We start from the raw sequence: 25131 nt of genomic DNA, 5'->3' as shown, positions 1-25131 counted from the left end.
AATCCCGGTACACGTTTCACTTAGGCGTAGTGCAGCGAGGTTATGTTCCGCGTGTTGTTCTTTTTAGGGTTGACACAATCATAGATCCACTGCAACATAGATGGCGCATATTAAGGTTACGTTTTGCAGTCATGTTAGCTACGTCTCCTCAAATCTGTGAAGGGTATGTTGCACCGCATCATATAATTAATGTGTCAAGACGGTTTCGCATCACTTACATAATTTCTATGGAAAGTATTATCACAGATATACCATAGCATAGATTTTACGTAGCACGCTTGCATGGCTGTGACAAGTTGTCACAACATGGAGTATATGTCTCAGATATGTTTGTTCCATTTCTATTACATAAGCATTACATTTACAGTTGAGCGTATTAGGATCATCACGCTATAGACGTCGCATTCACGTCAACAGATTAAATTGTTACCTGGGTAATTTATATGTTGCAATGTTTTCTGGCTTTCTCGAGAGCTGATTAGCTCATGGAAAGTGCATCGGTTGTGGGTTTTTTGCAGAAAGATGTTAATAGTGAGTATGTTTGTTACATTAGGGCTATCTCCAGGGAATAGGGTCAAGAAAGATAGGTATCGCCTATTCAAAAAAGAACCCTAAGCTGCTTTAGTTTGTCCTTGACGAGGTAAGGGGTTGCCTACGCCGCCTTTTTGCACAACTAACGAAGATTTGAATACAGCCGTCGTTCGTGTTTTGATCTATTCCAAGGTCTCGGGCGCTAATGCCGTCGCCGTGGTCCCTCCAACGATGCAGGGTTTGAAATTCCCGTGCTCGTCGTACCTGTTCTTTATTACATCGGTAGCCTCTACAGTCCAGGGTGGATTGCCGTGGCTGTCAATCAGGCTCGGATTCACATTTACACGACTGGTTCATGGTTTATAACGATGCCAAGTGTGAGGTTGTGTCACCGTCGCTGAGTCCCTAAATTATACGCGATTACTGCCTAATTGGTCGGATAAGGAAACAACCGCGTATATTTCACAAGTGCCAAATGTACGATGAATAAATATATTGAATCACAAATTATAGATTCGTTGACAACAAGATGACAGAAAAGTAAAATGAGTTTTGTTATAATTTAAACGTGATTCTGTCTATATTCCTAAGTTTTCACCTTACTTTTTCCTAACCTATTGAATTTAATTTTGGTTTCGCTTTTGAAACCACGCTTTCCTTTTTTATGATAAATTTGGTCGCTTCGACTCGAAATTATTGTGTATTGAAATTTATAATTTTTTAAAGTCAAGTTTACATGAATCTATTTTGTTCTCCTCCCGTTTGATCAGGCGGGTGTTTTACCACGTCTTCTTCTAACACTGCTCCTCGGTGCTGATCAGCGTGGTCCTTGTATACTCGGTTCAATCCCTCGGTGTTGTCGCCTCGTCGTGCTTAGAGATTATCCCGTTCACGTTGGATTGGTCCTTCTCTGTAGTTCGATCATGCGTGTACTCGGTTACGTGTATGTATGTATACCCGCACGTTGCAATTTATAGAGTAAATGACTAATGATTGAATGGATAAATGAATGCGTTCGTTTATACATTTAAGAGTAAACCACAGTGGCCACGATCTTTGTTAGTCGATTGCAGAACTTCCTCGGTCAGGAACATACATACGTGCAAGATCATTTATGGTGCCTATAGGGTCCGAAATTTCTGAATTTTTTCTGTATGAGAGAATGTGCAGAAAATTAATTCTTTGGTAGCAAAGACCGATTCAGTCGTAATAAAGTATAGTTGTTTGTTTTTATTTTTATGTTGTATTCCGGAACAGAAAACTAGTTCACATCTGATCGACGCATGTAATAACACGATTAATACAAAAGAATAAGTCGATAACAAACTTGTTGATCATTCATATTTGCTGACACAGAGATATGTTATCATTCTACATAATAGCGTAGCATTACAATGGTCTGTAAAAAGAATAGGATTACTTAATAGATCCATCAATATTTTGAAATACAAGAGAAGTAAGCATTTATGTTTGTGTCGAAATGTACAGGATAACTCGTAATTTTTTTTTTTTTTCCGTTACATTTCCTGCACAGACAACAGTCTTTTTCATGACGTACGATTATAACTAAATCTTACTATCGTTGCCATATCGTAGTTACAAAAATTTGCGAAATTTTTTTTTAAAAATTATTCAATATTAATATCACATATCATTAGGGTGGTCCTTGAGAAGCTTATCTTAAAAAGGTCTCTCTCCAGATTGGTTCCATAAAAAAATTAGAAAAATTCTTCAAGTATTGGAGATAAACAAAAACACCGGCGACGATGATCGATTGCCAACTTCAAGTAATAACTAATTAATATACTTTAATTTTCTGAGGAGGGCTCAGACTCACGGCCAAGACGTCAAATTTGTTACTGAATTTATTGACCTTTGATACCCAGAAACTCTACACATAATTTCAAGATATGGTCAAGAAATCAATCAACAACAATGAACAATGTACTGCAAAGTAATTTGTCTAGGGATCTTATTATCGCTTTTCAATTATGCATCGGTAGAGATATTTTCGTCAGAGGTAAACAATGATAAATTTTAGGTTATACGCCCAAATTTCGTATCTTTATCCTCACGAGCTATTTCAAATTGATATGCATTCCATATGGCCACTACGGCAATCTACACAATTGTAACGAATACAGATAATTTAATATGTTTCATTCGAATACTGACTTGAATTGCCCGATCAGCGTCGATTTGTCATATTAATAAATCAAAGATGAACAGCTCGACACTCTTGAACTTTCAGGGCTGCTTGCAGTGGCTCACCTGCTCAAGCTTGTGTGTGTGTAGTGTATTAGACGAGCTGTTTATGAGCGTCGTGTGCTACAGATGACGTCCAAGGAATTTGCGCTCGGCTGTGGTTTGACAGCGTACTTGAAAGGTTAATGATGGCGCCATCTTATATCACTGAATTTTCGTGGGGTAAAATATCAGTATATAGAGCTTCACCAACAACGGAGTTGCAATTAATGTATTCGCGCTGCTGTTTTATTGCGCGTGAAATAAATTACAGTGGTATCTAAGTGCCGTGAATTTTTAAACAACCGAAATTCTATCGCAGTCATTTTAGCGGTAGCCATGTTGACTTTGTGAGTGCGTGAATACGTGTGTCAACTGTCAACGGAATATCATACAATAATTTCTTTCGTTACTTTTGATTCAACTGTGACCTGCTGCTGCTATTTCATCCACAAAAATTTCGAATGAGGAATCATTTCATCACAAAGCATTCGAAAAGTATTTTTTCGTCATTCAGAATTCATCTCACAAAATTCGTTTGTGATTCACATGTGGTAGTATCAGACAAATGAAAAACTTCACTATGGTTGATTCATAAGGAGAGTAGGCAGCAAAAATAGGCCGAAAACGGGATGAAATTGAAATGGCATTTGTGAAGAACTGAAACAACATACATACATTTTATTCTTTGCAATATTTTTATTGGAGTTTGGACTACAAAATTCAGTGGTTCAAGTTTCAAAAATATAAATATTTAAGGCGATATGGGCGGATAAAGAAGATCGCGCGTCTTGTGCACTGCTCCCTTATTGCCACAATTCTGAGTGAACAGTCAAGAGTTTTCGGTAATTCTTAGCATCATTCTCTTTAGGGGATGTTCCTTTACAGAATGAACCTAAAATTTTTGAAATAGCATGTAAATTAGAAAAATGGCGGCTAAATTTGTAAAAAACATCGAATCACGAATGACATTTGTTTTAATAACTACAATAATAAATTTCTGTTGACATAGACATTGGTTCACTTTGGAGAGAAAGTTGATATCTTCATTTAAGGAAAAACGAAAACGGCGATATCTTACCGTGTTCTTGAGTTATCGTGGCAAAACTGATGAAAAATGTTGAAAAAAACGCGTGCCAAAAATATGTACCACACCTGAACACACAGTCGTCTTTAACGCTTGATATCTTTCTTTATTATTGATATTTTTTTAAGTTCACCATTGATTTTGATTTCTGAATTCCGTTGATACTTTTTACTACGTTATCGGGTATAATGCACGAAAAATAGAACTGTTTGCATGCCGCTCGGCAAAATCAGCTCTGAGAATTCATCAGACAGTGAGTTCGCTGGCTACGATTTGCGTAAAGAATTCATTGAGTTTCTCTGTGTTAGTAGTAACAGGAAGCCTTGGTGCCTTAGATTTTGCTACCCGGTTGTCGGAATTTCGACTAGATGGCCCTATAACTATTCACAACGCTATCGAGGTGAACCCGCCAACTGTAGCCAAGGATATGCACGAGACTTCGTAGAATGAAAGAATAATAAAAATAAACGAATAATTATTTCGGTTTATCCGTAAACACTCGACCGTTTCCGAGAGTGTAACGGTTGAAGTTTCGTCGCTGGATTACGAATCCGCTGCGTACACTACGTTCAAGTGGATCGATCGACCAGTGGCTAGCGTTACGTCTTGCGAGTTTCTGCGCCTCGTATTTCAAGTTCAGACTGTTTTACTAGTTGTGCTTACTTTTTTTATCTCTTCATCAGATTATGCTTCACGAATGTTCCTTAGTATATTGATAAATAAAAGGGTGCTATATTTGAATTACAATTTATCATTCCAACGCAATTGTCCGCTTTTCCGAAATATGGTACATGATATTGGGTTTGAAAATAATTGGAAATAGGAAATGTACAATAACGAGTAGTGTTTGAAATAGGAGAATGCTTCGGATGGCTCGGTTAACGGACCAAAATGTGTCTGTGAGAGTAAAGGATATATTGTAAAGAGAAGTATAACAACTGACATAAGATAAGACAATTAATGAAATTGGAAGAGTAAGAGTGGTGTCATCACGCAGCGTTAGTAGGTCGGTATTGGAGGAATCTGTGAAGTAAAGAAATAGTATTAGTTCGTTGTTGGTCGAGGAGGTTCGTCTAGGAATGTAGACACAAGTTGGTTATTTTTCAATGTAATTAGAAAATATCCAGGCTGTAAGAAAACAGTACATATAATGTGTTTTATGAATATAATCGAACGAGTCGACTAGAGAAAAGAGCGCGAAATAGGCGCTGCGGACAAGATTGCACGAATGGTGCAATCTTGTACAGTGTATGGATTAAATTCTCTCAAGAAGGTTGCGCGAACAAGGTGCCTGAAAGGATCTCAAGAAGGTTGCACGAACTAGGTGCCTTGAATGAGTGCACGGACTAGGTGCTTGAAAGGATCTCAGGAAGGTTGCACGAACTAGGTGCCTTGCACTGGCTGTGCACCCAAACAAACCAATGCACAAACTCGGTGCGGTAAAGTGACAGAGCGTATTCAGTATCAACCTGTGATTCACCCAAGGTATTGGTGTTTGAAAATCGCAGCGCTGAGCAAGCGCGGCTGTGGTCAGACTACAACTGGCCGCCTCTCTGCGGTGGCGCTTATATGTGGGGTAGTTGGTCGTATCATGGAGCGCTCAGTAGTCTTTCGGTGACGTCACAATTCTGTAACGACAGACAGATTATTATCTGTTCCCTTGCCGGATTATACTCTTAGGTGCTCATTCAATCATTGTAGGCGAACGTGAATCCGATAGCGTAAATTTATTGATACAGAAAATTAATAGTTTAATAGTAACAAAAAAAAATATGTAATTGTAAGGTTACTCAAACAAGTAGCTTGGTTTGTGTTTATTGTAACATTATTACAATCCAAAAGGATCCGGTGCATTCCTCCGGGAGATACCTATCATAAAAACAAACAAACAAATGTCGGTGGTTTATTTGCTCTTTTTATACCCAAATCTTGTTATTTGCAGTATATGAATGAATCGTCCCTAATTTGTCATGATATCAGCGTATTCATGTACATTTTAACAAATTAATTACAAATAGAATTAAAAGACAAGCAATGTTTTTGTTTGATAGCTAAGCGAAGACCTACAAAGTGGAATATTCTTGTTCGGAATGAGCAACAGCCTTGTCAATCCATTGATCTACGGAGCTTTCCATCTCTGGCCACAAAGAAGACGGCGTCAAGGCAGTAACTACAGGTCAGATGGCGAATGCCCCCTTGTACTATTTATCTCAATTGTGTGTTTGCGCAGTAATTGTATGTGTACACGGTATATATTTTTGTCACTGCACAAACACGCCTAACTTAAACGGCTGGGAATTTAAATGAGCAGCGTGACAAATATCCTTACTTCCTTCCTTTTGTTAGAAGACTGTATACAATAGTAAACAAATAGCAAAACAGCTTAGGAAGTGATTAACTGGGAATTTAACAGCAAGAAGAAAACTTTGTTTAACACTTTATCAAGTACCTCTTTGTTTATTAGTGGAGCGAATAGAGATGTAAGGCTGATCACACCAGTCGACCGAGCAAGGCAAAGATATTTGCAATGCTCACCTAGCGTCTGAGAATGGGGAAAATCAAACAAAACAGAATTTAAAAATTCGAAGACAGCTCTGCCCGTTTCCCTATAGCAGTTAAAAGTAGTAATATTCGCGTTAGAAAAGTAGGATTGTTTAAATCTATACTTTTCCTCACATATGGTGATTTAGGAAAAGTATTGGTTTCGGTCGAGAATAAACTTCTCCTAATTTCAATGAATCTTCACTTTTTCAGATCTCTAATATCCGGAAAATAGCTTTTTACAATATCATCTGTCTGTCAGTCTGTCTGTCTGTCCCAACAAACTCCCACGATGAACTCAGGAACGGCTAACTGAAAGAATTTGAAATTTACACGACTTTGCATTCAAATGATAATCATAAAAAATTGCCGTATCCCATTTTGTCGAACGTATGCTTTTATTGAAAACAGTCGTTAGTCTATAAATTCTAAACACTCCGACACGGTTTATGTGACGTTGATAAAAAGTGTTATACAAAGACCATAGTGGGATAAGCAGAGTAGAAATAACTTTTGCGAATATCCGAATGATATCTTAATCGTTAGTAGGTCCTATCAAACTACTAAGATCCTTTGAGTAACAGACTTCAACCTATATTGTTTTTTGTTAAAAATAAGGTAAACTAAAAAATATAAAACAAATTTCACCCTAGGACTGACTTGACCGATTTGTCCAAAAAACGAACATGTTATTGCGAGAGTTAAGAGTTTTCACAGAAACAATGGATAAATTTTCTGTTCAATAAATTCATGATGAAAGAAAATTATTATCCCTCAAAGTTCCGTTTTTACTGTAATACTTTTCCAGCAAAATTATAAAACCATTATTTTTACATTCTTCACAGATTCCTGAATAACTCGTATTTTCTCCGAATTTTCATAACGGTGCATGGTAATTAAAAAAGAAACGCCTTTTTCCTATCAGAAATCTGAATTGTTAAACGAGTTTCAGCCGTACTATTACATCATAAACAAAAAAATTTAATAATACACTTACTTAAGAAGTTGTAAAAAACTTTTATTATAACCGTTTTTTTTTTTTACAACAATTCACTTACACAAGAAATTGTGAAATTTATTATTCAGAACTTTTAATGTGAGTCTATTATTTCAGTACATTATTTATAAAGAAATAAAAGTAGAATGTGTAATAATACGGCTCAAACTTGTTTAAAGGCTGACCCCATACCATGTGGTTGTAAGAAATTCTTTGTTTTTTCCCACTTTAAAAGGTAGTTTGAACGGATAAGATCAATATGCTGTTACGTCCCAGCCGATAATTACGGCTATACCCTTTCTGTACCGTAACTTATAGACGTGTAATTGCCATAAGAGAGCACACATGCTCATACCATAGCCTTTAAGATGCATATCGATCTAGATTCAGTTACCATCTTGGTGTGGAATTGTCTCGCACCGACAATTTGCATACAACATACCATTCGTTATTTCGCAAGCGAGCTTACATTCATATAATGCCATGCAGTATATGAGATATTCCATGCCAACTGAGAGGCCTTTTTCGCTGACCCACGCCGATTTTGTTCATTTTTTTTTATATGATTTTACAACCTAAAAAAAGCACTTGCCATTTTTTTCAGATTTTTCGTTCCAACCATTCTTTTTAAAAAAATGTTACAAACCCTTTTATCGTCCTAAAAAAAATACGCCATTTTTTATTTTTTTACAAAAATTCACATAATTTCTGGGTCCCAAAACAAACATTTTGAGCAATAATTCAGAGTGGAGAATTGATTTTTTAAATATTTTTTTAGGGGAATAATTTTTCTTATTTTGTATGTACTATCTAATAATAATTCCTAACGGCTCGGCATTTTCCAAACTAATGGATTTTTTCGATTTAACAATTATTTATAATCGAAATAGTTCGAATGCTCAATTTTTCTTTCAATTTTTCTGGAATCGGCTTGGATGATAAACGTCGAACCATTTTCAGTACATTCTTACCATTTTTGACGTAGTTATGAAGTATTTCATGAAATATCGTACGATTTTGCTATGGTCTTCCATGTATACGAGTACGATTTCAATAATTAATTGCAGGACAACCATGCAGACGATCGACTTGAAATTTTTCACAGATGCGTGATCCCTATGGACGTATATTCCTGAAAAATTTTAACTCGTTCTTATCATTTTGACAAGGCGAGCCAACCTCCTTAAGACGATTATCGTCCAAGCCGATTCCAGAAAATTTAAAAGAATAATTGAGCATTCTCAACATTTCGATTATAAATAATTGTTAAATCGAAAAAATCCATTAGTTTGGCAAATGCCAAGCCGTTAGGAATTATTATTAGACAGTACATACAAAATAAGAAAAATTACTCCCCTAAAAAAATGTTTAAAAAATACTAAAAATCAATTCTCCACTCTGAACTATAGCTCAAAATGTTTACTTTGGGACCCAGAAATTATGTGAATTTTTGTAATAAAATAAAAAATGGCGATTTTTTTTAGGACCACAAAAGGCTTTATAAAATTTTTAAAAAAAGATTGGTTGAGAGGAAAAATCTGAAAAAAATGGTGAGTGCTTTTTTGAGGTTGTAAAATCATATAAAAAATAATGAAGCAAATTGGCGGGGTCAGGGAAAATGTCCTCTCAATTGGCATGGAATACCTCATATACATCATTTTCATTTCTTAACTTCATATCTTGAATTTCAACTCACACATAGACCTTGTCTACAATCGAAATTCACGGAACTCAGGTTCATAAACCCTCACTGACCAAACGTAAGTAACATGTAAAAATAAAAGATGAGCAGTTCGCAAAGTATCATTCTGAGAACTCAATAATACACTCTTGCAACCTACTATCTTGTCAGCACTGTACCGATTGGCCTCTTCAAGACAAATCGTTACGCACTGACGTAGCTAAAGACCAATCAGGAGTCTATTTCAGATCTCCCACTATTGAATACCCTTTTCGAACCAGACAGATGCAACAGAGAATCACTTCAGACATCAAAAGAGAACAGGACTAAATTAATTGCAGAACCAATTTAGACTTCAGACTATTCAGAACAGTTCGAAATTGAGAATTTTATAGAATATTCTGAATCAGAGAACACTCATATTCAGAACTTTCGAATTTCAGTACAACTAAATATGTGAATAATAACATTGTGAAAAAAATCTCGAATATCGATTTAAAAAACATCTTATTGTTAATAAGTGTGTGTTATAAATTAAAGTGATGTGTAAAATGAATTATTTCAATCACGCGTAGTGATAGTTGGCACGACCCATAACATAGTTCCAGTCCGAGACAGGCTGCACGAGAAATCGTAATGTACAAATAAAAATAAATAATAAAATATAGAAATGGTAGTTTCATCAGTACGGTTTAAAAGTATCACAATGAATTACAAAAGTTTGAGAGACAATAATTTTTTAACCATAAATTTTGTTGAGCTACAAATCTGTCCATAGTCTCTCTGAAAGTTCTTGACCCACTTAATAGTATATTAAATTGTCAGTCGAATCGCTCAAGTCAATCCTATGGAAAAAATTATTTTATGCTTTTGAGTTTTCTTCTATTTTTCTTGAAAACCAATTGAGAATGAGGTTGATACTTTCAGGATCTCAATATTTAAATAGTATCTACGTATCCACAGAATATAATTAAGATATTCGTGAAAGGCATTTTACCCTTATTAACCCCCTTCGCTCTTACTGAAACACGGATAAAGTGCAGCAATAGGAAACAATGTTACGAAAAATGAATAAATCGTGTAACAATAATAATATATATATGGGACTTGTAGTAATTTAAGGAGGATGGGGGGGGGGGGGGGGGGGGGGTAAGGGTAAGGGTTTCAGCGTAAAAAAAACCACTTTTTTTGTGAATTTTTTTAAAAGTATGGATTGAACAAATTCAGTCAAATCTTTTGTACATTATTGAGTATACTTTTAACAATATTCTGTAATTTTTTCATGCGGAAATATTGAAAAACAAGCTGGTGACAGAGCTTGCCCCAGAACGTCTCAGAAAAAAAAACAATTTGTGGTGTTCACTATATCTCGGTCGAAAATTATCTGATATCAAAAAACATTGAAATTTAGTCAAAGTATCATCAAATCCTCCGCCCAACGTTTTTTGATTATTTTGTTTTTTCATTTAAAAATTTTTAGTGAACATCTAAAGTGTAAACTGCTATTTTCCACGCAAAATTCCGCCATTTTGTGACTGGGAAACCCCCTTAATGTGAAAAAAATTTTCTTTGAACTAAACGTTGGGGGAGGTATTTCATATGTAGAAGATGTGTACCAAGTTTGAAATGAATCGGTCAGGTAGTTTTTAAATGGCAGCGAACACGGACTTTGAAAAACTAGTTTTGAGAAAAAATCACAAGCGCACGATCGAACGTACAACGACAAACTGACGCTCGTCTCTCGTTTTAAAATATTGTACAGTGTATAGTATACATACAAATATAAAATATGTCTTTATGGTTTTACTCACCTGTCTTTACTAAATAAAATATTCTCGAAACAGGATAATGGACCAGAATGATAGAAGTGAATAAGCTGTATACCTGCTGTCAGAGCTATAGTGTTAAAAGGTAGGAGACTAATTAGACAATAACTTCAAGAGTTTTGCTCAGGTCCACTTAAAATTTTGGGAATATATTCTTGAAATGTTTAACAATAAGATAAGACAAAAGAAAATTCGATTTTTCGAAAGTGCAAACCCTTACCCCCCCCCCCTTAATCGGTTTGTAAAGTGATGAAAAATATCGCAACGAAGACTTTTTTATGACTTGTTTCTCTGGACTGGAATTTTCTCGCGCACTTCTGATAGTAAATTTTGAGAATGATAGAAGCACAGCAGTAATTAAACAGCCGCACAGCACTAAAAGAAGAGAGGCATACATATTTCTAATAAGAATACCTCAAAAATACTTCATAAAAGTAATGAAATTAGTCTACCAATGCATACGTACATTTATGGACCTCTCCAAATATTATTTCTTCAGCGTCAACAGGATCATTCGCTTTCTTGCCAAGAACCTGAAGATGTAAAAATCTATTCTAACTACCGCATAATAGTACATTGTGTTAAACGTGCGAAAAATGCAAAGGACGAGTCAGATACAATGTTGTAAGTATCGTAATTGAGGAAACTCTAATTGCTAATTACTTTTGTAATGTGTGGTTGAAACAAATTCAATTATACATCACATTTACAATTCGATATTAAAAAAAAAAAAAAAGGTTCCAGACATTAATTTTGTAAGATGCATTTAGGAAAAGAAAATAACCTATTATTATAATAGCATAATTTTTAATGGAAAAAAATTCAATTATTATATTAAATATGTGTTGCCATGTCAGGAAAAGTCTGGTAATTTTAAATCGGTAAAAAAAAAACACGTAGGCCATAGCCTGTGTAATGACTGTTTGTCTGGCATTCGTTACTGAGATTTAGGATTATTGGGGTGTAAAGAACAAAATTGGCCGAGGGTGAACATTTGAAAAAATGTAGAGGAACGTGAAATACTGATGAATTCAGAGGACGAGGTGAATCGTGTTGACTAAAAGAACCAGACATTTTCAAGAACAGATTGAGGTAGAGCAAACGGAACTAACGTTTTGCAAACTCCGCCGTATATTGGCACTGTGTTATAAGTCACGAATATTATCATGTCGATAGCTGCAACCGTATTTGATAAAACTGGAGGAAATTGATAAATGAGTTGTGATGATGGTATCTGCTACGTAATAACATACGAATTGAAAAATGTCCTCATGACGTCAGAGCCTGGTTGTCAGTGCCATTTTATCACCGGATAACCTAAGTTTTTAATTTTAGTGGAGGTGAATAGTAATTTTTGGGGTTTCTAAATAGTCATGTCACATAAATTAATGAAACGCAATCAATAATATACCTGTTCTGATATCCGCACGCGAAAAAACACGGTCGACAGACAGCTGTCAGCCTGGTTGCATTAGTTTGTTTATTTCCCCCCCGAGGACGCATTTTAAAGTGACAATCCCAAAAGGTGTCCATAAGTATAATGTATGGTTACATATGGTTACACGTACAGCTGTTTACGACAAGACTTTATAGCCAACGCACTCAATTGGATCAAGTGCCTTACTTGAATAAAATCAGTTAACGAATCCTTTCCGGACCACCCCCCCAAATCTACTTTTAATAATTTAATAAGAATTCCCAAATCTGATCAGATTTTTATCTGGAGTCTAACCCGTGCCTGTGAAAATGAGAATTTCTTCATTAAAATTATTTTTTCTCCAAGAGTAATAAAGTTCACAACAATCTATGACTGCGAGGTTTTCGTGGGCACTAGTGCTATCTAAGAAAAAATTCACATCATTATAGGTGTTACGAACGGCCCCTTTGAAATACGCGACACGCGTTAAACTGGATGAGTCAGGGAGTGCATTAACACCAAAAAAGTGGCGCAATGGATACTCTGCAGAATAACGCCCCACCACCGATGAAACCGAGCCGTAATTTGTAATCCATCGACACCTTCGAGTCAGTCGAAATTGAGGAGCTTAAGATCAACGAGATCTGAGCCTGGAGATGAGTGAGTAGTACACCCCATCGATCGAACCGGCCACTGGAAAGGACCTTCCATCACGCATAAAGGCAACGTGGAGACTCAGGATTACTTAACGGAACGGCTCGGCGAATCGATGGTGTGTCCTAAGAGTCACCCTCGCGCTACCCAATGTGGCCCACTCCTCGACTCACCTTCCCTAAACCGTAACGTAGCACTTAGTTGTCCTAAATCTCTGTTATTTGTAATAGTTCAATTGGTTACCCTAGTTGTTCTAAGTCTCTCTGTCGTTTGTAATAGTTTAATTGATTACTCTAGTTGTTCTAAATCTCTTTGTTATTTGTAATAGTACATATACTTGATTTATTTCATTGGACAAAATATAAACCATTGTGGACAATTCGAGTCTCATCCATTCGTCTTGTCCATACCACTGAGATCCTGTCACCTAGAATAGCATGCATTCATCACAGCAGGTGTGTTTACACTTTATACCACCGAAACCCAAAGTAATCTATTTCTAACCGCTCGGGAATAGATTATTTACATATTCTTTTAGGTCACGCTGGACGAGATCCGTGAGATCATCGTCTGCACATGACACAGGTCATCTAGACAAATTGTACTTCTAAATGGAAAAAAGTCAGATTTTGAGTGTACGCAACTCGTCGAGATTGCATGGTGTGATGATATGAGTTTTTTTCCAGATAGTAGCAGTAATGCCCACTAAAACCTCGCAGTTAAAAATTGTTTTGAACATTATCACTTTTACAATAAAATATATGCTGTGAATGTGTCCGATACACGTGTATTTCAAATGGGAAATCCACCCTTTTACAGGCACGGGTTAGAGTTAAGATAGAAATATTTAAAAATTAGGGAATTGTTTTTGAATTTACTAAGTTGATTTAGGGGGCGGCTCGGAAAAAAAATCGTCAACACTCTGAATAAGGAAGAGTCTGAGTGTACTTGTATAAGTCGAAAATTTTATTTTTTTCATCGAATGATACTTTTCCCTTCTCCCTAATTTTGGCATAAATGTTACATATTGGTTGTAAGTGAAATTTTCATTCATTTAGCTTTGTGTTCCCAATAGAAGGAATGATTGCATGGGGCGCAACTTTGAAATGCACTCCATACTCATCATCCTTCTGAAAAATTGCAACGTGAAATTCAGTTGATATTTCTATTGAAGACAATTTCTCAACCAATTAGTATTATAAGTATCAATCGATCGGTTGAAAGTTCCCTACGATTATTTTTGACCCAAGATTATCTTTAAAAAATGTATATTTTTCTTGCAATGGAACTCAAATCGCAAACCTACGCTAAGTGAGCATAAAAAAAATGTGTAGTCGAAAGATCTATATTTTGTTCGATTTTTATTCACAGGGATGGGTCAACGGGTCAACACCGAACGACGTCAACGAACGCGAGCATGATGCTGGCGCAGAGAGGTAGCAGCGTACGTTTAGTGCGTCAACCAACCAAAAATTCAAACCTTGCCTTGAACCTAGACCGTAGTAATTCCCAACGCTCTGACAAGACGCTACTCGTTCATCTTCTGCAGGACGAATCGCGGAACAACAACGAAACATCAATCAATGACCGACAGGCTCGCGTTGTCTTGCGGTATAGCGGAACCGAAAACGGTAACGGGGTGCATTTCGATACCAAACTTGGGGATCACCAAGTCTGACTTGAAAAGTCTGTGAGATATTATCATTTTCGTCGTCGTAGTTATTTAATCCAGACGAATGTGAGTAACATTGCGTCAATTTGATATTCTGTACGATTGTACGATTCTATAAGCTTGAAACACGTTATAAATAACACTGGTCAGTAGTGGTTTTGTTGCCCTTGATATTTGAGTAGCATTGGTAAGATTTGATGACACCGACCTTAGGAGTATGCGTAGTTTTTCCGAAATTGGATCTAGTTATTTATTTTATCGACATTTTCACATACGTTATCATACATATGACAAAAATCATTGTAGGTGTAAACTGCAAACGAGCGTTCATACTTTGGCACATAAAACCTGCTTGAAATTGAATAATTCAAATGAAGTGATGCTAATTCACAAAGTGGTAATTGTTACAGTACCGCGGTGATAAATAATAATTTGAAAAATACTTTGGCTTACATAGTTTAAATAGCAGTAAATGAATTTCGACGTTAATAATTAAGTACTTAATTAGTAAGAAATTTACAGTGATCAATATCATACCACGCCTAGAATTTTTCGGTCTCTTCATTTCTGAGGTTAAAAACATAGGGTCCCATGCAAAAAAATCGGCTTGACCTCGAGATGACCTTGAAGGTAATTGTCAAGGTCAAATCGATGGTCACGGTCGGATAGTCAAAGAAAAATTATACAACCTCAGTACCCATCATTTTTGCTACTACTTAACGTTTTGAAGTTATTCCGCTATCCCGGAACTTTTTAGACATCTCATATGGGTACGTCATATTGACAATGAAACGGAAATTTATTTTCTAATTTTTATTTGAACGGACCAGAGATTTCCTTTGAATACTTGTACGTACAAAGGTATGTATTGATACGATTTATTTCATGGAGTGATGGATCGTACTACGGCTTACGCTATGAATGAGGAATTGATCATTGCCACAGATTTGTTTGCAAGGCAAGAATTGTCCAAACAGTATTTCTTTGCATAAAAGTAGTTTCGTTGACAACTCACGTAGTTCTTTTACCGAGAAAACTACAAAGTATAAAATAGTCTCAGCCAACAAAAAAAAAAAAAATAATAAAATGAAAACAACACCCAAGGTTTCTGCTTATAGGTAGACTTCTTGATATTCAAGAAAAATAAACTGTGACGCTTGAGTTGACATGAGGAAAATATGTGATTAAATGTACTGAGTTTAATGAGTAAGATCTTTTGAGATGATAAAAAAAACCTTCATTTCATTATTTTATTACAGTACGGTATTACATAACGTTATAATCGAACGATTACGGATATTGTAATACAAAGCATTTCGTGTTCAAGAATAATTATTGATTCATCTTCATACATCGACGCATCCGTCAGCCTGGCTGTATTCAAATATCACGCTAATCATTATAGCAGCATAGAAAGTTTTGAGTTATTTCGATTATGTGAATACTCGTAGCATATGAGTTTAATCAACGACAGGTTTATACGGTCTTTCCGCAGGCATGTTATACCATACGTGTTTTTACAAGTTGCAAATTACACTCGTAAGCTCGTAAGTTCTTTACTGCTGCTATTTTATAGCTCTCGACACGCATAGGTGACGTATTGGAGCCGTGTCATCACTTTTCAAATCTTGCTTACCTCACTTTACTCCACCGTATATTGCCTTATTCAACTAAATTGGAGAGTAAAAAAAAAACAATAAATAAATAAATAAATCTCTGTCGTGGAAAATATCATTTGGGTTTCAAATTTGAACGAATTCAACAAGTTCCAATCAATTAATACCGGCATAGAAGCAGCTCTCATTATTTGTATAATTCAGAAGAAGAAATTCCAGAAGAAGAATCTTGATGATACTTATTGTATGTGAAACATAGCAGTTCATATGTTGAAGGTATCTAGTAAAAATGTAATAAAATCATCTGGTGACTCTAACTCCCTAAAGGTTGCACGGATATAGGTATATTATATTAATATATGCGTGTAATTCCAAAACTTACAAACAGATACCTACCGATATCCACTATTAGAAGTGTAGCATACATAAAAGTTAACTAAAATGTTAAAGTGAGAAGGAAAGTATGGCTATCGCGGAATAGGGTGAATTTTCACAACACGCTCTATCCGTTTCCGCACATGAAATAATAACACAATTTCTATTCGATTCTCGGTTTCATTCGATTCTGCAGGCCTAAAATGTATTTTTAAAGATCTGAAATGATTTCCAACCTGCGCATAACAGGATGTTGCAGCGGAAACATCGAAAATTGATCGTTAGAAGTTTCCAACAATTGCTTGAAGGATTTGTACTCCTAGGAAAATCTTGAAGAAAACCCATTATTTCATATTCAGGACTTTTTTGGTATATATTCCTGGAACAAACTGTCTCAGGGACCAAAAATCCTTCTAGACCTCCAGTTAATTGATTTCGAATAATTTTTCAACTTTGCTCACCGGTTATCTTCACAGAGAGTTTAATGTTTGCACATTGGAATCTCCTCGAAAAATACACATCAAATTACACAGGTGTGCAATGAAAAAGGTTTCTGAATACTTGTACATATTGCGTATAGATTCTGGTCTGCTGATTCCGAACATCAGCTTTGTTTTTACATATCACGTCATGATTTTTTGCTATTCATATATACATGGAGGGACACTTTTCACAGAATAACTCTTTTAAAATAAATATTTTTATCAGTTTCGAAGGAGTAATCTAGTAAATTCATGTTTATTTCGTTGGTATGAAGATACAGATTTTGAGAATGTCATGGCAAGTTCAGAAAAATATGCCTGGAATTCCTTAAAAACGAATGTTTCTAAATTTTTAGGCAACGTTAAAGGTCCTAATTACAAAAATATTATACGCATTTTTCATCTGAATCTTACTTTTTTAAGTCAAAATATGTTACGTTCTGGGAAGAACGTCACTAGAAATCTTTGATTTACTGCGTGATTTTCGGGTTAAACTGGATTCACAAACCTTGTGATGTCCAAGTTCACGAACTTCGATGATCATCTCGTATAGATTACTCGTTCAGGTTACCTCAATCTGGAATTATATTGTGGGTCCTGCCAACTATCACTATACGTAGTTGAAATAATTATTCGTACATAACACCTTAATTTAAATACACATTTATTAACAATAAGATGTTTTTGTAATCTAGTTGGAGATTTGGTTTCACAATGATGTCGCTCACTTATTTAGTTATACTGAAGTTTGGAAGTGATTTAGAATGATCTGTATGATTTAAAACTTAAATTAGTTCAGCTTTCATTGATGTTAAATTTAGTTCTGTGTTCTTCGATGTGCAATTTAGTTCTGTGTTGTTCAAAATCTAATTTGGTTCTGAATTATTATTCTCTGTTGCATTAGTTTCGTTTGAAAAATGGGAGTCTTAGAAAGGTTTCTGATTGGTTTTTAGCTACGTCAGTGTAGGACGATTGCTCTTAGAGAGGCTAATCGGTGCAGTGCTGACAAGATAGTTACTTGCAAGAATGCAATTTTGAGTTCTAAGAGTAATACATTGTGAACTGCTTATATTTTTTTTCGCACGTTCTTTACGTTCGGTCAGTGAGGTTTATAAACTTGAGTTTTATGAATTTCGATTATAGACCATGCGGTCTATATGTGTGGGTTGAAATTGACTATGTAAGATTCAGTAATGATAATTATCATACATATATCGCATACCATTCAACGGATGTAAGTTTGGTTGTGAAATAACGGATAGTATGTTTTACGCAGTGATGGTAACTGTAAGGTAAGTTATGGTACAGAAAGGGGAACACCGTAATTCTCGACTGGGATGTAACACATATGTAAAAATGTCAATAACATAAATAACTAGACTTCACGGCACACGAAAACAAAAACAATTTCGAATACAGGTGATGAAAGAAATTAATGACGATGTAGTCAGGACGGTTAGGTGGTCTATACTAGTTGAGTAAGTCTCCGGCAAAGCATCTTTAGATACTAGGTTCGATTCCTGGCTCCGCCGTTAATTTCTCAACTCACCTGAAAATATTCGAAATTGCACTCTCTCTATAAATAACTAGAGCCAATTTCGAAAAACTACGCGTACTCTCAGGGTTTTCGACATCAAGTCTTAGTAAGACTATTCAAATATCAATGGCAACAAAACCACTGTTGACCAGTTCAACCAAAACTTTAAATACAGGTAGTTTTATTTCATTCAACCTATGGCTTGCATCTATTTTTTATTTAACCACAGTTTCAGCCAAATCTGATGAACCTATGAATCTGTTAGGATAATAATTTTTTTTTTACTTCAGACGTCCAAAAACTAAGTGTTATTTTGTACTGTATTGAATCCCATTTTCACTTTGCTCTGTTTTTGCTAACATAATATGTAAGATATTCGATGTAGATTTACAATTTGAAAAAGATAGACTCTTGCATTTATCTTATTGTCTAATTAAACGAAATAAAACAGTAATAAACTATATAATTCTAGATTAATTATTCGTAAGATGTAATATAGCTGTATGGTAGAATATAGCATATCTATAAGTAATTTTTTGATGATAACGAAGATCAATAGGAAAATCTGTTTCTTAACTGGAACGAAACATGTTAAATAAATCTGAAACACTTTAGTTGATCTGATGAATTTCTGCTTCACTGTCGGAGAAAATTTAAAATCACGTGATTTTTTTAGGTTTTAAATTTAGTTGAAAATGTAATTTACCTACAATGTATCCGTATTATATGAGTAGAAACTAACAAAACTGTACTGTGGACTCTCCTAAGCTATACTCTGTTTATATGTATATGTCAGAAACACACAAATAACGTGTGTTGAAAATAAACTAGAGAGAGCAAGAGTGTGCTCTCAAGACACAATAAATATCTCACTGACGGCCGCAGTGACACAGCGTACAGAATTTATTAAATTATTCGATACAAAGATTAAAAGATGCAGGATAATCGTTATAAGGAGATCTCTCGAAGGTGGTGCTAGCGGAGTGTATCGCGCAGAGCTTTTTTCAAAGTATGATCTTTTCGACTCGATGACTCGAGCGAGAGTGTCCGGAATCCATTCCCCAAAAGCCTGAGACCTCTTCGGCCTTCTTTATTCTTTATGACCTAGGGCTCTACGCGATACAACCCACTCGTGGTACCTGCACCACGCACCCGCAATAGGCTAAGTATTTCTTAAACATCCTGACGACATCTGGTCACTCGATGTTCGACTTATGACCCTCCGTAAACGTCATAAAAAGGTCGAGTGCGTCGTCCGGACTTCGTCCTCGACTGCGATGCGACACGGCCATACTGACTAGCACGCGTCTCGAGTGCCCAGTATTCAACCATTTAGTTCACTTCTGAAACACAAAAACAAGCATCGAACGATCGAGCATTAGTTTACGTTCGGCTTTCCTGACTCTACAAGTTCGTCCGTGTCCTTTATGCTTTTGCTGTATTTTTCTTTTAAATACTCTACAGTCACACTGTAGGTCCTATTACCAAGACACAAATGGCTCTGCAGGCATGCCCCACGCATCCGTGCAATTTCTAACCATTGTCCACTTGCAATAGCTCTGTAGGCATGTCTTCCACATCCATACATGTTCTAACTATCGTTTCATTTACAATAGCTCTGCAGGCATGCTCTAAGCATCCGTACACGTTCTAACTATTGCCTTCATCCAAAATAGCTCTGCAGGCATGCCTTACGCATCCATACATGTTCTAACCATTGTTTCCATCCACAATAGCTCTGCAGGCATGCCGTACGCATCCGTACATGTTCTAACCATTGTTTCCATCTGCAATAGCTCTGCAGGCATGCCGTACGCATCCGTACATGTTCTAACCATTGTTTCCATCCACAATAGCTCTGCAGGCATGCCGTACGCATCCGTACATGTTCTAACCATTGTTTCCATCCGCAATAGCTCTGCAGGCATGCCGTACGCATCCGTACATGTTCTAACCATTGTTTCCATCCGCAATAGCTCTGCAGGCATGCCGTACGCATCCGTACATGTTCTAACCATTGTTTCCATCCGCAATAGCTCTGCAAGCATGCCGTACGCATCCGTACATGTTCTAACCATTGTTTCCATCCGCAATAGCTCTGCAGGCATGCCGTACGCATCCGTACATGTTCTAACCATTGTTTCCATCCACAATAGCTCTGCAGGCATGCCGTACGCATCCGTACATGTTCTAACTATTGTGACTCGTCGAATCATACTCAAGTTACATTTAGGCTTTGAATTCGAGGATTCTGGGTGATCAAGTCCAGCGAGCATCGAGAGCCAAAGTCGCACTCTCGAATTGAAACAACGATAACCCACAGAGCGCCCTGCTCTCTTTCGGATTTCTACACATAAATCCGACTCAACCAGAACCACATGTTCTCCCCGAATTCTCAGCTACACGATTCTGTGGTCGTCTTCTTCATTTTCTGCGACACAGCTGTCCTGACTTGTCTCATCCCCTGGAGCTGCGATCAGTTTATCATGAGATACCTTAATGCTACTGCGACCTCTCAATCCACAGCCTACTTTCTTGACAAGATACCTATCGTTCGGAAGCACCGCAACGACTTCTACGGGACCGCGATATTTCGCGTCCAACTTCGTCTTTATCCTGTCATTGTTTCTCACCATTACAAAATCTCCAATTTTGAATGACTTAACCGGTTTGTTCTTTCTATCGAACCTCTCTTTCTCCTTCGTGGCTTCCGCTGTCATGCTACTTGCAGCCTCTGCCCTAAGTTCATTGAAATTATCGTTATCGGCTTCCACGCTACCGTGCTTCACGCGTTTAATCTCAATTGCATTTATTTTTGTACCAAATAAAATCTCAGCGGGACTCTTCCCTATTGTTTTGTGAACAGTCGAATTTATCGCAAGCTGCACTCTGCCTAACTCATTTTGCCATCTCTTTCCCTCGGCCTTGCTTACCGATAGCATATTCCTCATGGTCGACATGACCCTCTCAACCTGACCGTTAGCTCTCGGTGTCCCTGAAGCTATTAGGTGTAACACGATATTCTTTCCTTCACAAAATTTCTTAAATCGCGCATTTGTAAACCCTGAACCTTGGTCACAAATGATTCGTTTCGGTACCCCAAAAGTAAACGAGTGTTTTTCAACCTGATTAATTGCTGTTTCCGCGTCCAAGCGGTTTATCCAATTTAGTGTCACGAATTTCGTAAATCCGTCTATAATTACGAAAACGTACTCTTTTTTCTCAGAAGGACCTGATAATTTGCCTGATATGTCTATGTGAATCGTGCGCCACGGAGTCTCGTCTTTTTCTATCGGATGTAGCTATGCTTGAGATGGTCTCGATACTGATTTGCAAGTTTGACACAGAATACAATTAGCTACAAATTTCTTTACTTGTTTTGACATATGAGGAAACCAATAAAGCTCGTACAGTTTGTCTAAAGTCTTTTCCCAGCCTAGATGGCAAATATTCGCGTGTACGTGATGTATGAGCGACCATACCATCAATCTGGGTACTATGGGCAACGTGAATTGCCTACCCTTCCTCTCTATTGTTCGCATCAAGATTTTATCCTTTATCGTATAAGTTTTTGCAGCCTCTGATCCGTCAAGTACTTCGCGGTATAAGGTTTTTATTTCGTTGTCTTTTTGTTGAGCTACAATTAACCAGTTGTCTGCTAGTTCTATTATTTTATTCGCGTCGACTTTATTGACTTTCATTACGGTTCCCTTCGAAACAGGGTTTCTTGACAAGAAATCGGCGTGCTTCATTCTCTCTCCCGCGCGATATTCAATGTCAAAGTCGATGGATTGTAAAAATGCCCACCAACGGTAAACTCGTGGCGTTAAATCTTTTTTAATGCTAGCAGCCTTCAGTGAGTTACAGTCCGTTACAACTAGAAATTTGCGTCCAACTAAGTACTGTCTAAAGTGCTTTATTGCATTTACAACTGCAAGGGTCTCGAGTTCATACGAATGATAACGGGTTTCAGCGTCTATGGTACGTTTGCTATAATAAGCGACCGGATGTTTTTCTTTGTCAACGCGTTGGAGTAATACAGCGCCATACCCGAGGGCACTAGCGTCAGTATGCAGTTCGATCGGAAGATCAGGGTCGAATATTCGCAGCAACGGTTCTGACGTTAAATGTTCAATGAGCTTGTTTCTAGCGTCGGTGTGTTCGTCTGTCCACGTTATCGTCTTGGTGCTGCCTGCAGTCAGTTTATAGAGAGAAGCTGCTACCTGCGAGAACCTTGGTATAAACCTACGAAAATAAGATGCTAATGCTAGCAATTGCCTTACCTGGGTCTGCGTTCGGGGGATGGGCGATTGCACCAGTGCTTCGATTTTTAGAAGGTTGGGCCTCAGCTCTCCGTTCGATACAGTGTATCCCAGGTATTCAATTTGCGTTTTCAAGAATTTACATTTATTTAAATTAAACGAGAACCTACTCTCAGCCAGTTTTGTCGTTACAATTTTCAGTCTATCAAAAGCTTCTTGTTCGGTTTTGCCAGGTATAAGGACATCATCTAAATAAACAATCGCATACGAGTATCTCAGTTCTCCTAGTGCGTTGTTAATTGCTCTTTGATACACGGATGGTGCGTTCATCAGCCCAAATGGCACTGTCAAGTATTCGTAATGTCCGTCAGGTGTAATAAATGCAAGCTTCTCTATCGAGTTCTCCTCTACGGGTATCTGATGGAAGCCCGCTACCATGTCTAACGACGAGAAATAATGCGCTCCACACAGACGATCTAATTGGTCCTGTATCAGCGGTAGTGGATAACGGTCTGCTACCGTATTTGAGTTTAATTCCCGAAAATCCACGCATAGCCTATCCGATCCATCCTTTTTCTTTACTAAGATGATTGGACTAGAAAACGGGCTTATACTTTCTCGAACAATTCCTGCCTTGAGCATTTTGTCAACCAAACCTCTCACAGTTTGCCGTTCTACATCGCCTAGCTTGTAAGGGCGTCTCTGCACGAGTTTGTTTTCGTCTTTCAATCGAATCTCAAGACTACCGGAAGTGACTCGAATTTTGGGGGACTCGACACTCATATTTTCCTCATACATTCTCAAAAATTCAACGAGTGCTTTTCTAATATTAATTAAATCACAATCGACAGCATCGATACTAATTTCCAAGTTACACGAGCCGATAAATTTGTCTACTTTTGCAAATTTTACCACGGTTCCGTCCAACGTGACTGAGACACCGTCTGCTAACAATTCTTTACCCAGAATTATATCCTCGGACAAAGTTTCGTCCGCTACCACATACAAATCAATCTCAACATTTATGCCATTTAAATCGGCCAAAACAGAGATTTGCTCACAGCAATCTACATATCCATTTCCAAGGCCTCTTAACCGCGTTGAGACGCACCGTCTCCTACCGGGCAGCCTTTCCACCAAACTCTCTCTTACCAACGAGCAGTCTGAACCAGAATCGAAAATAAATGTCAACACCCTACCGTCAGCCAGCTTCAAAGTACTTTTGGTAGAGGTCAAATTTCAAAGCCTCACGATTTTCTCTTCCTTCTTTGGACAGTTCGTGGAGATGTGACCCTCTTCCTTGCAGTTGTAACAGGTCAACGCCTTCTTGAAATACGCGCCCTTGCCGTCCCGTGACTTGCTGCTGTGTGACTTCGAGGATGATCTGCAATCGGCCTGACGATGTCCCTTCCTTCCGCAACTGTAGCACTCGATATCCGAACGGTGCGACTTCCCATCTCGCGGCGTCGGAGTCTTAGTGCGTGGACCAGGGGCTACGAAGGATGCACGCGGTCGATGGTGATCGGTCGTTTTTCCATCGAGGTACGACATTGCTTCTTGTAGGTTGCGAGGTGATTCGCGTACGAAAATATTTCGCACAAATCGGTTCTGGAACGAGTACGACAATCCAGTCAGTTGGGTAGCGGTCTCGTCCACCGATTTCCGTTCCTTGAGCCACGCTTTGATCTTCCTCCCCCTCTTCATGAAATTCTCGAGCGTGAACTCGGCGTCGTCGGTCCAAATCGAATGGAGTTCTGAAGCGACGTTTTTGTTCTTTGCATACGCGCTCATAAATTCAGCACGAATTTCAGTCCAGCGTTTTCCAGAAGGGTCCATACCGGTGAACCACTGAGCTGCTTCGTCCTTGAACGCTTTAGCCAGATGCTGGACGACTTCCCAATCGTCCGGTTTGTAACGTCGAATCCATTCATCAACCATCTTTGCCCAGCCAGTGGCGTCCGTCGTTTTTGGATCGAATTCAACGAGGTCCATCGGTGCCCGTTCTCGTCGAGTAAGCAAAGCAATCAGTCGCAGATTCTCTTCCTCCAGCCTTGACCTACGTTCTCTCCGTTTATGTTTTGTGCGCGCAGAATCATCAGACTCAAGTTCCGATTCGGATGTAGACGGAGATCGTTTTCTTTTTCGTTTTCGAGATCGTACACTGTCTGTCTCAATAGCATTTTTTTCACTGTCCCTTGCTACCACACCG

The 25131-nt window shown here is 37.6% G+C and overlaps 1 protein-coding gene across 1 annotated transcript in view; it reads left to right on the top strand.

Annotated features, from left to right (window-relative positions):
* Positions 1 to 14672, top strand: part of LOC124175403 (gonadotropin-releasing hormone receptor) — a 184795-nt gene extending 170123 nt beyond the window's left edge. Inside the window, exons 4-5 of the mRNA XM_046555628.1 lie at positions 5914 to 6038; positions 14350 to 14672. Coding sequence (XP_046411584.1) covers positions 5914 to 6038; positions 14350 to 14656 — 432 coding nt within the window. The 3' untranslated portion in view covers positions 14657 to 14672. The remainder of the gene's footprint in view (positions 1 to 5913; positions 6039 to 14349) is intronic.
* Positions 14673 to 25131: the final 10459 nt, after the last annotated feature.

The sequence above is a fragment of the Neodiprion fabricii genome, chromosome 2 (assembly GCF_021155785.1).
Source record: "Neodiprion fabricii isolate iyNeoFabr1 chromosome 2, iyNeoFabr1.1, whole genome shotgun sequence".
Taxonomy (NCBI): Eukaryota; Metazoa; Arthropoda; class Insecta; order Hymenoptera; family Diprionidae; genus Neodiprion; species Neodiprion fabricii.
Note: the sequence above shows the minus strand (reverse complement) of the source record. Positions and strands in the feature narration are given on the sequence as shown.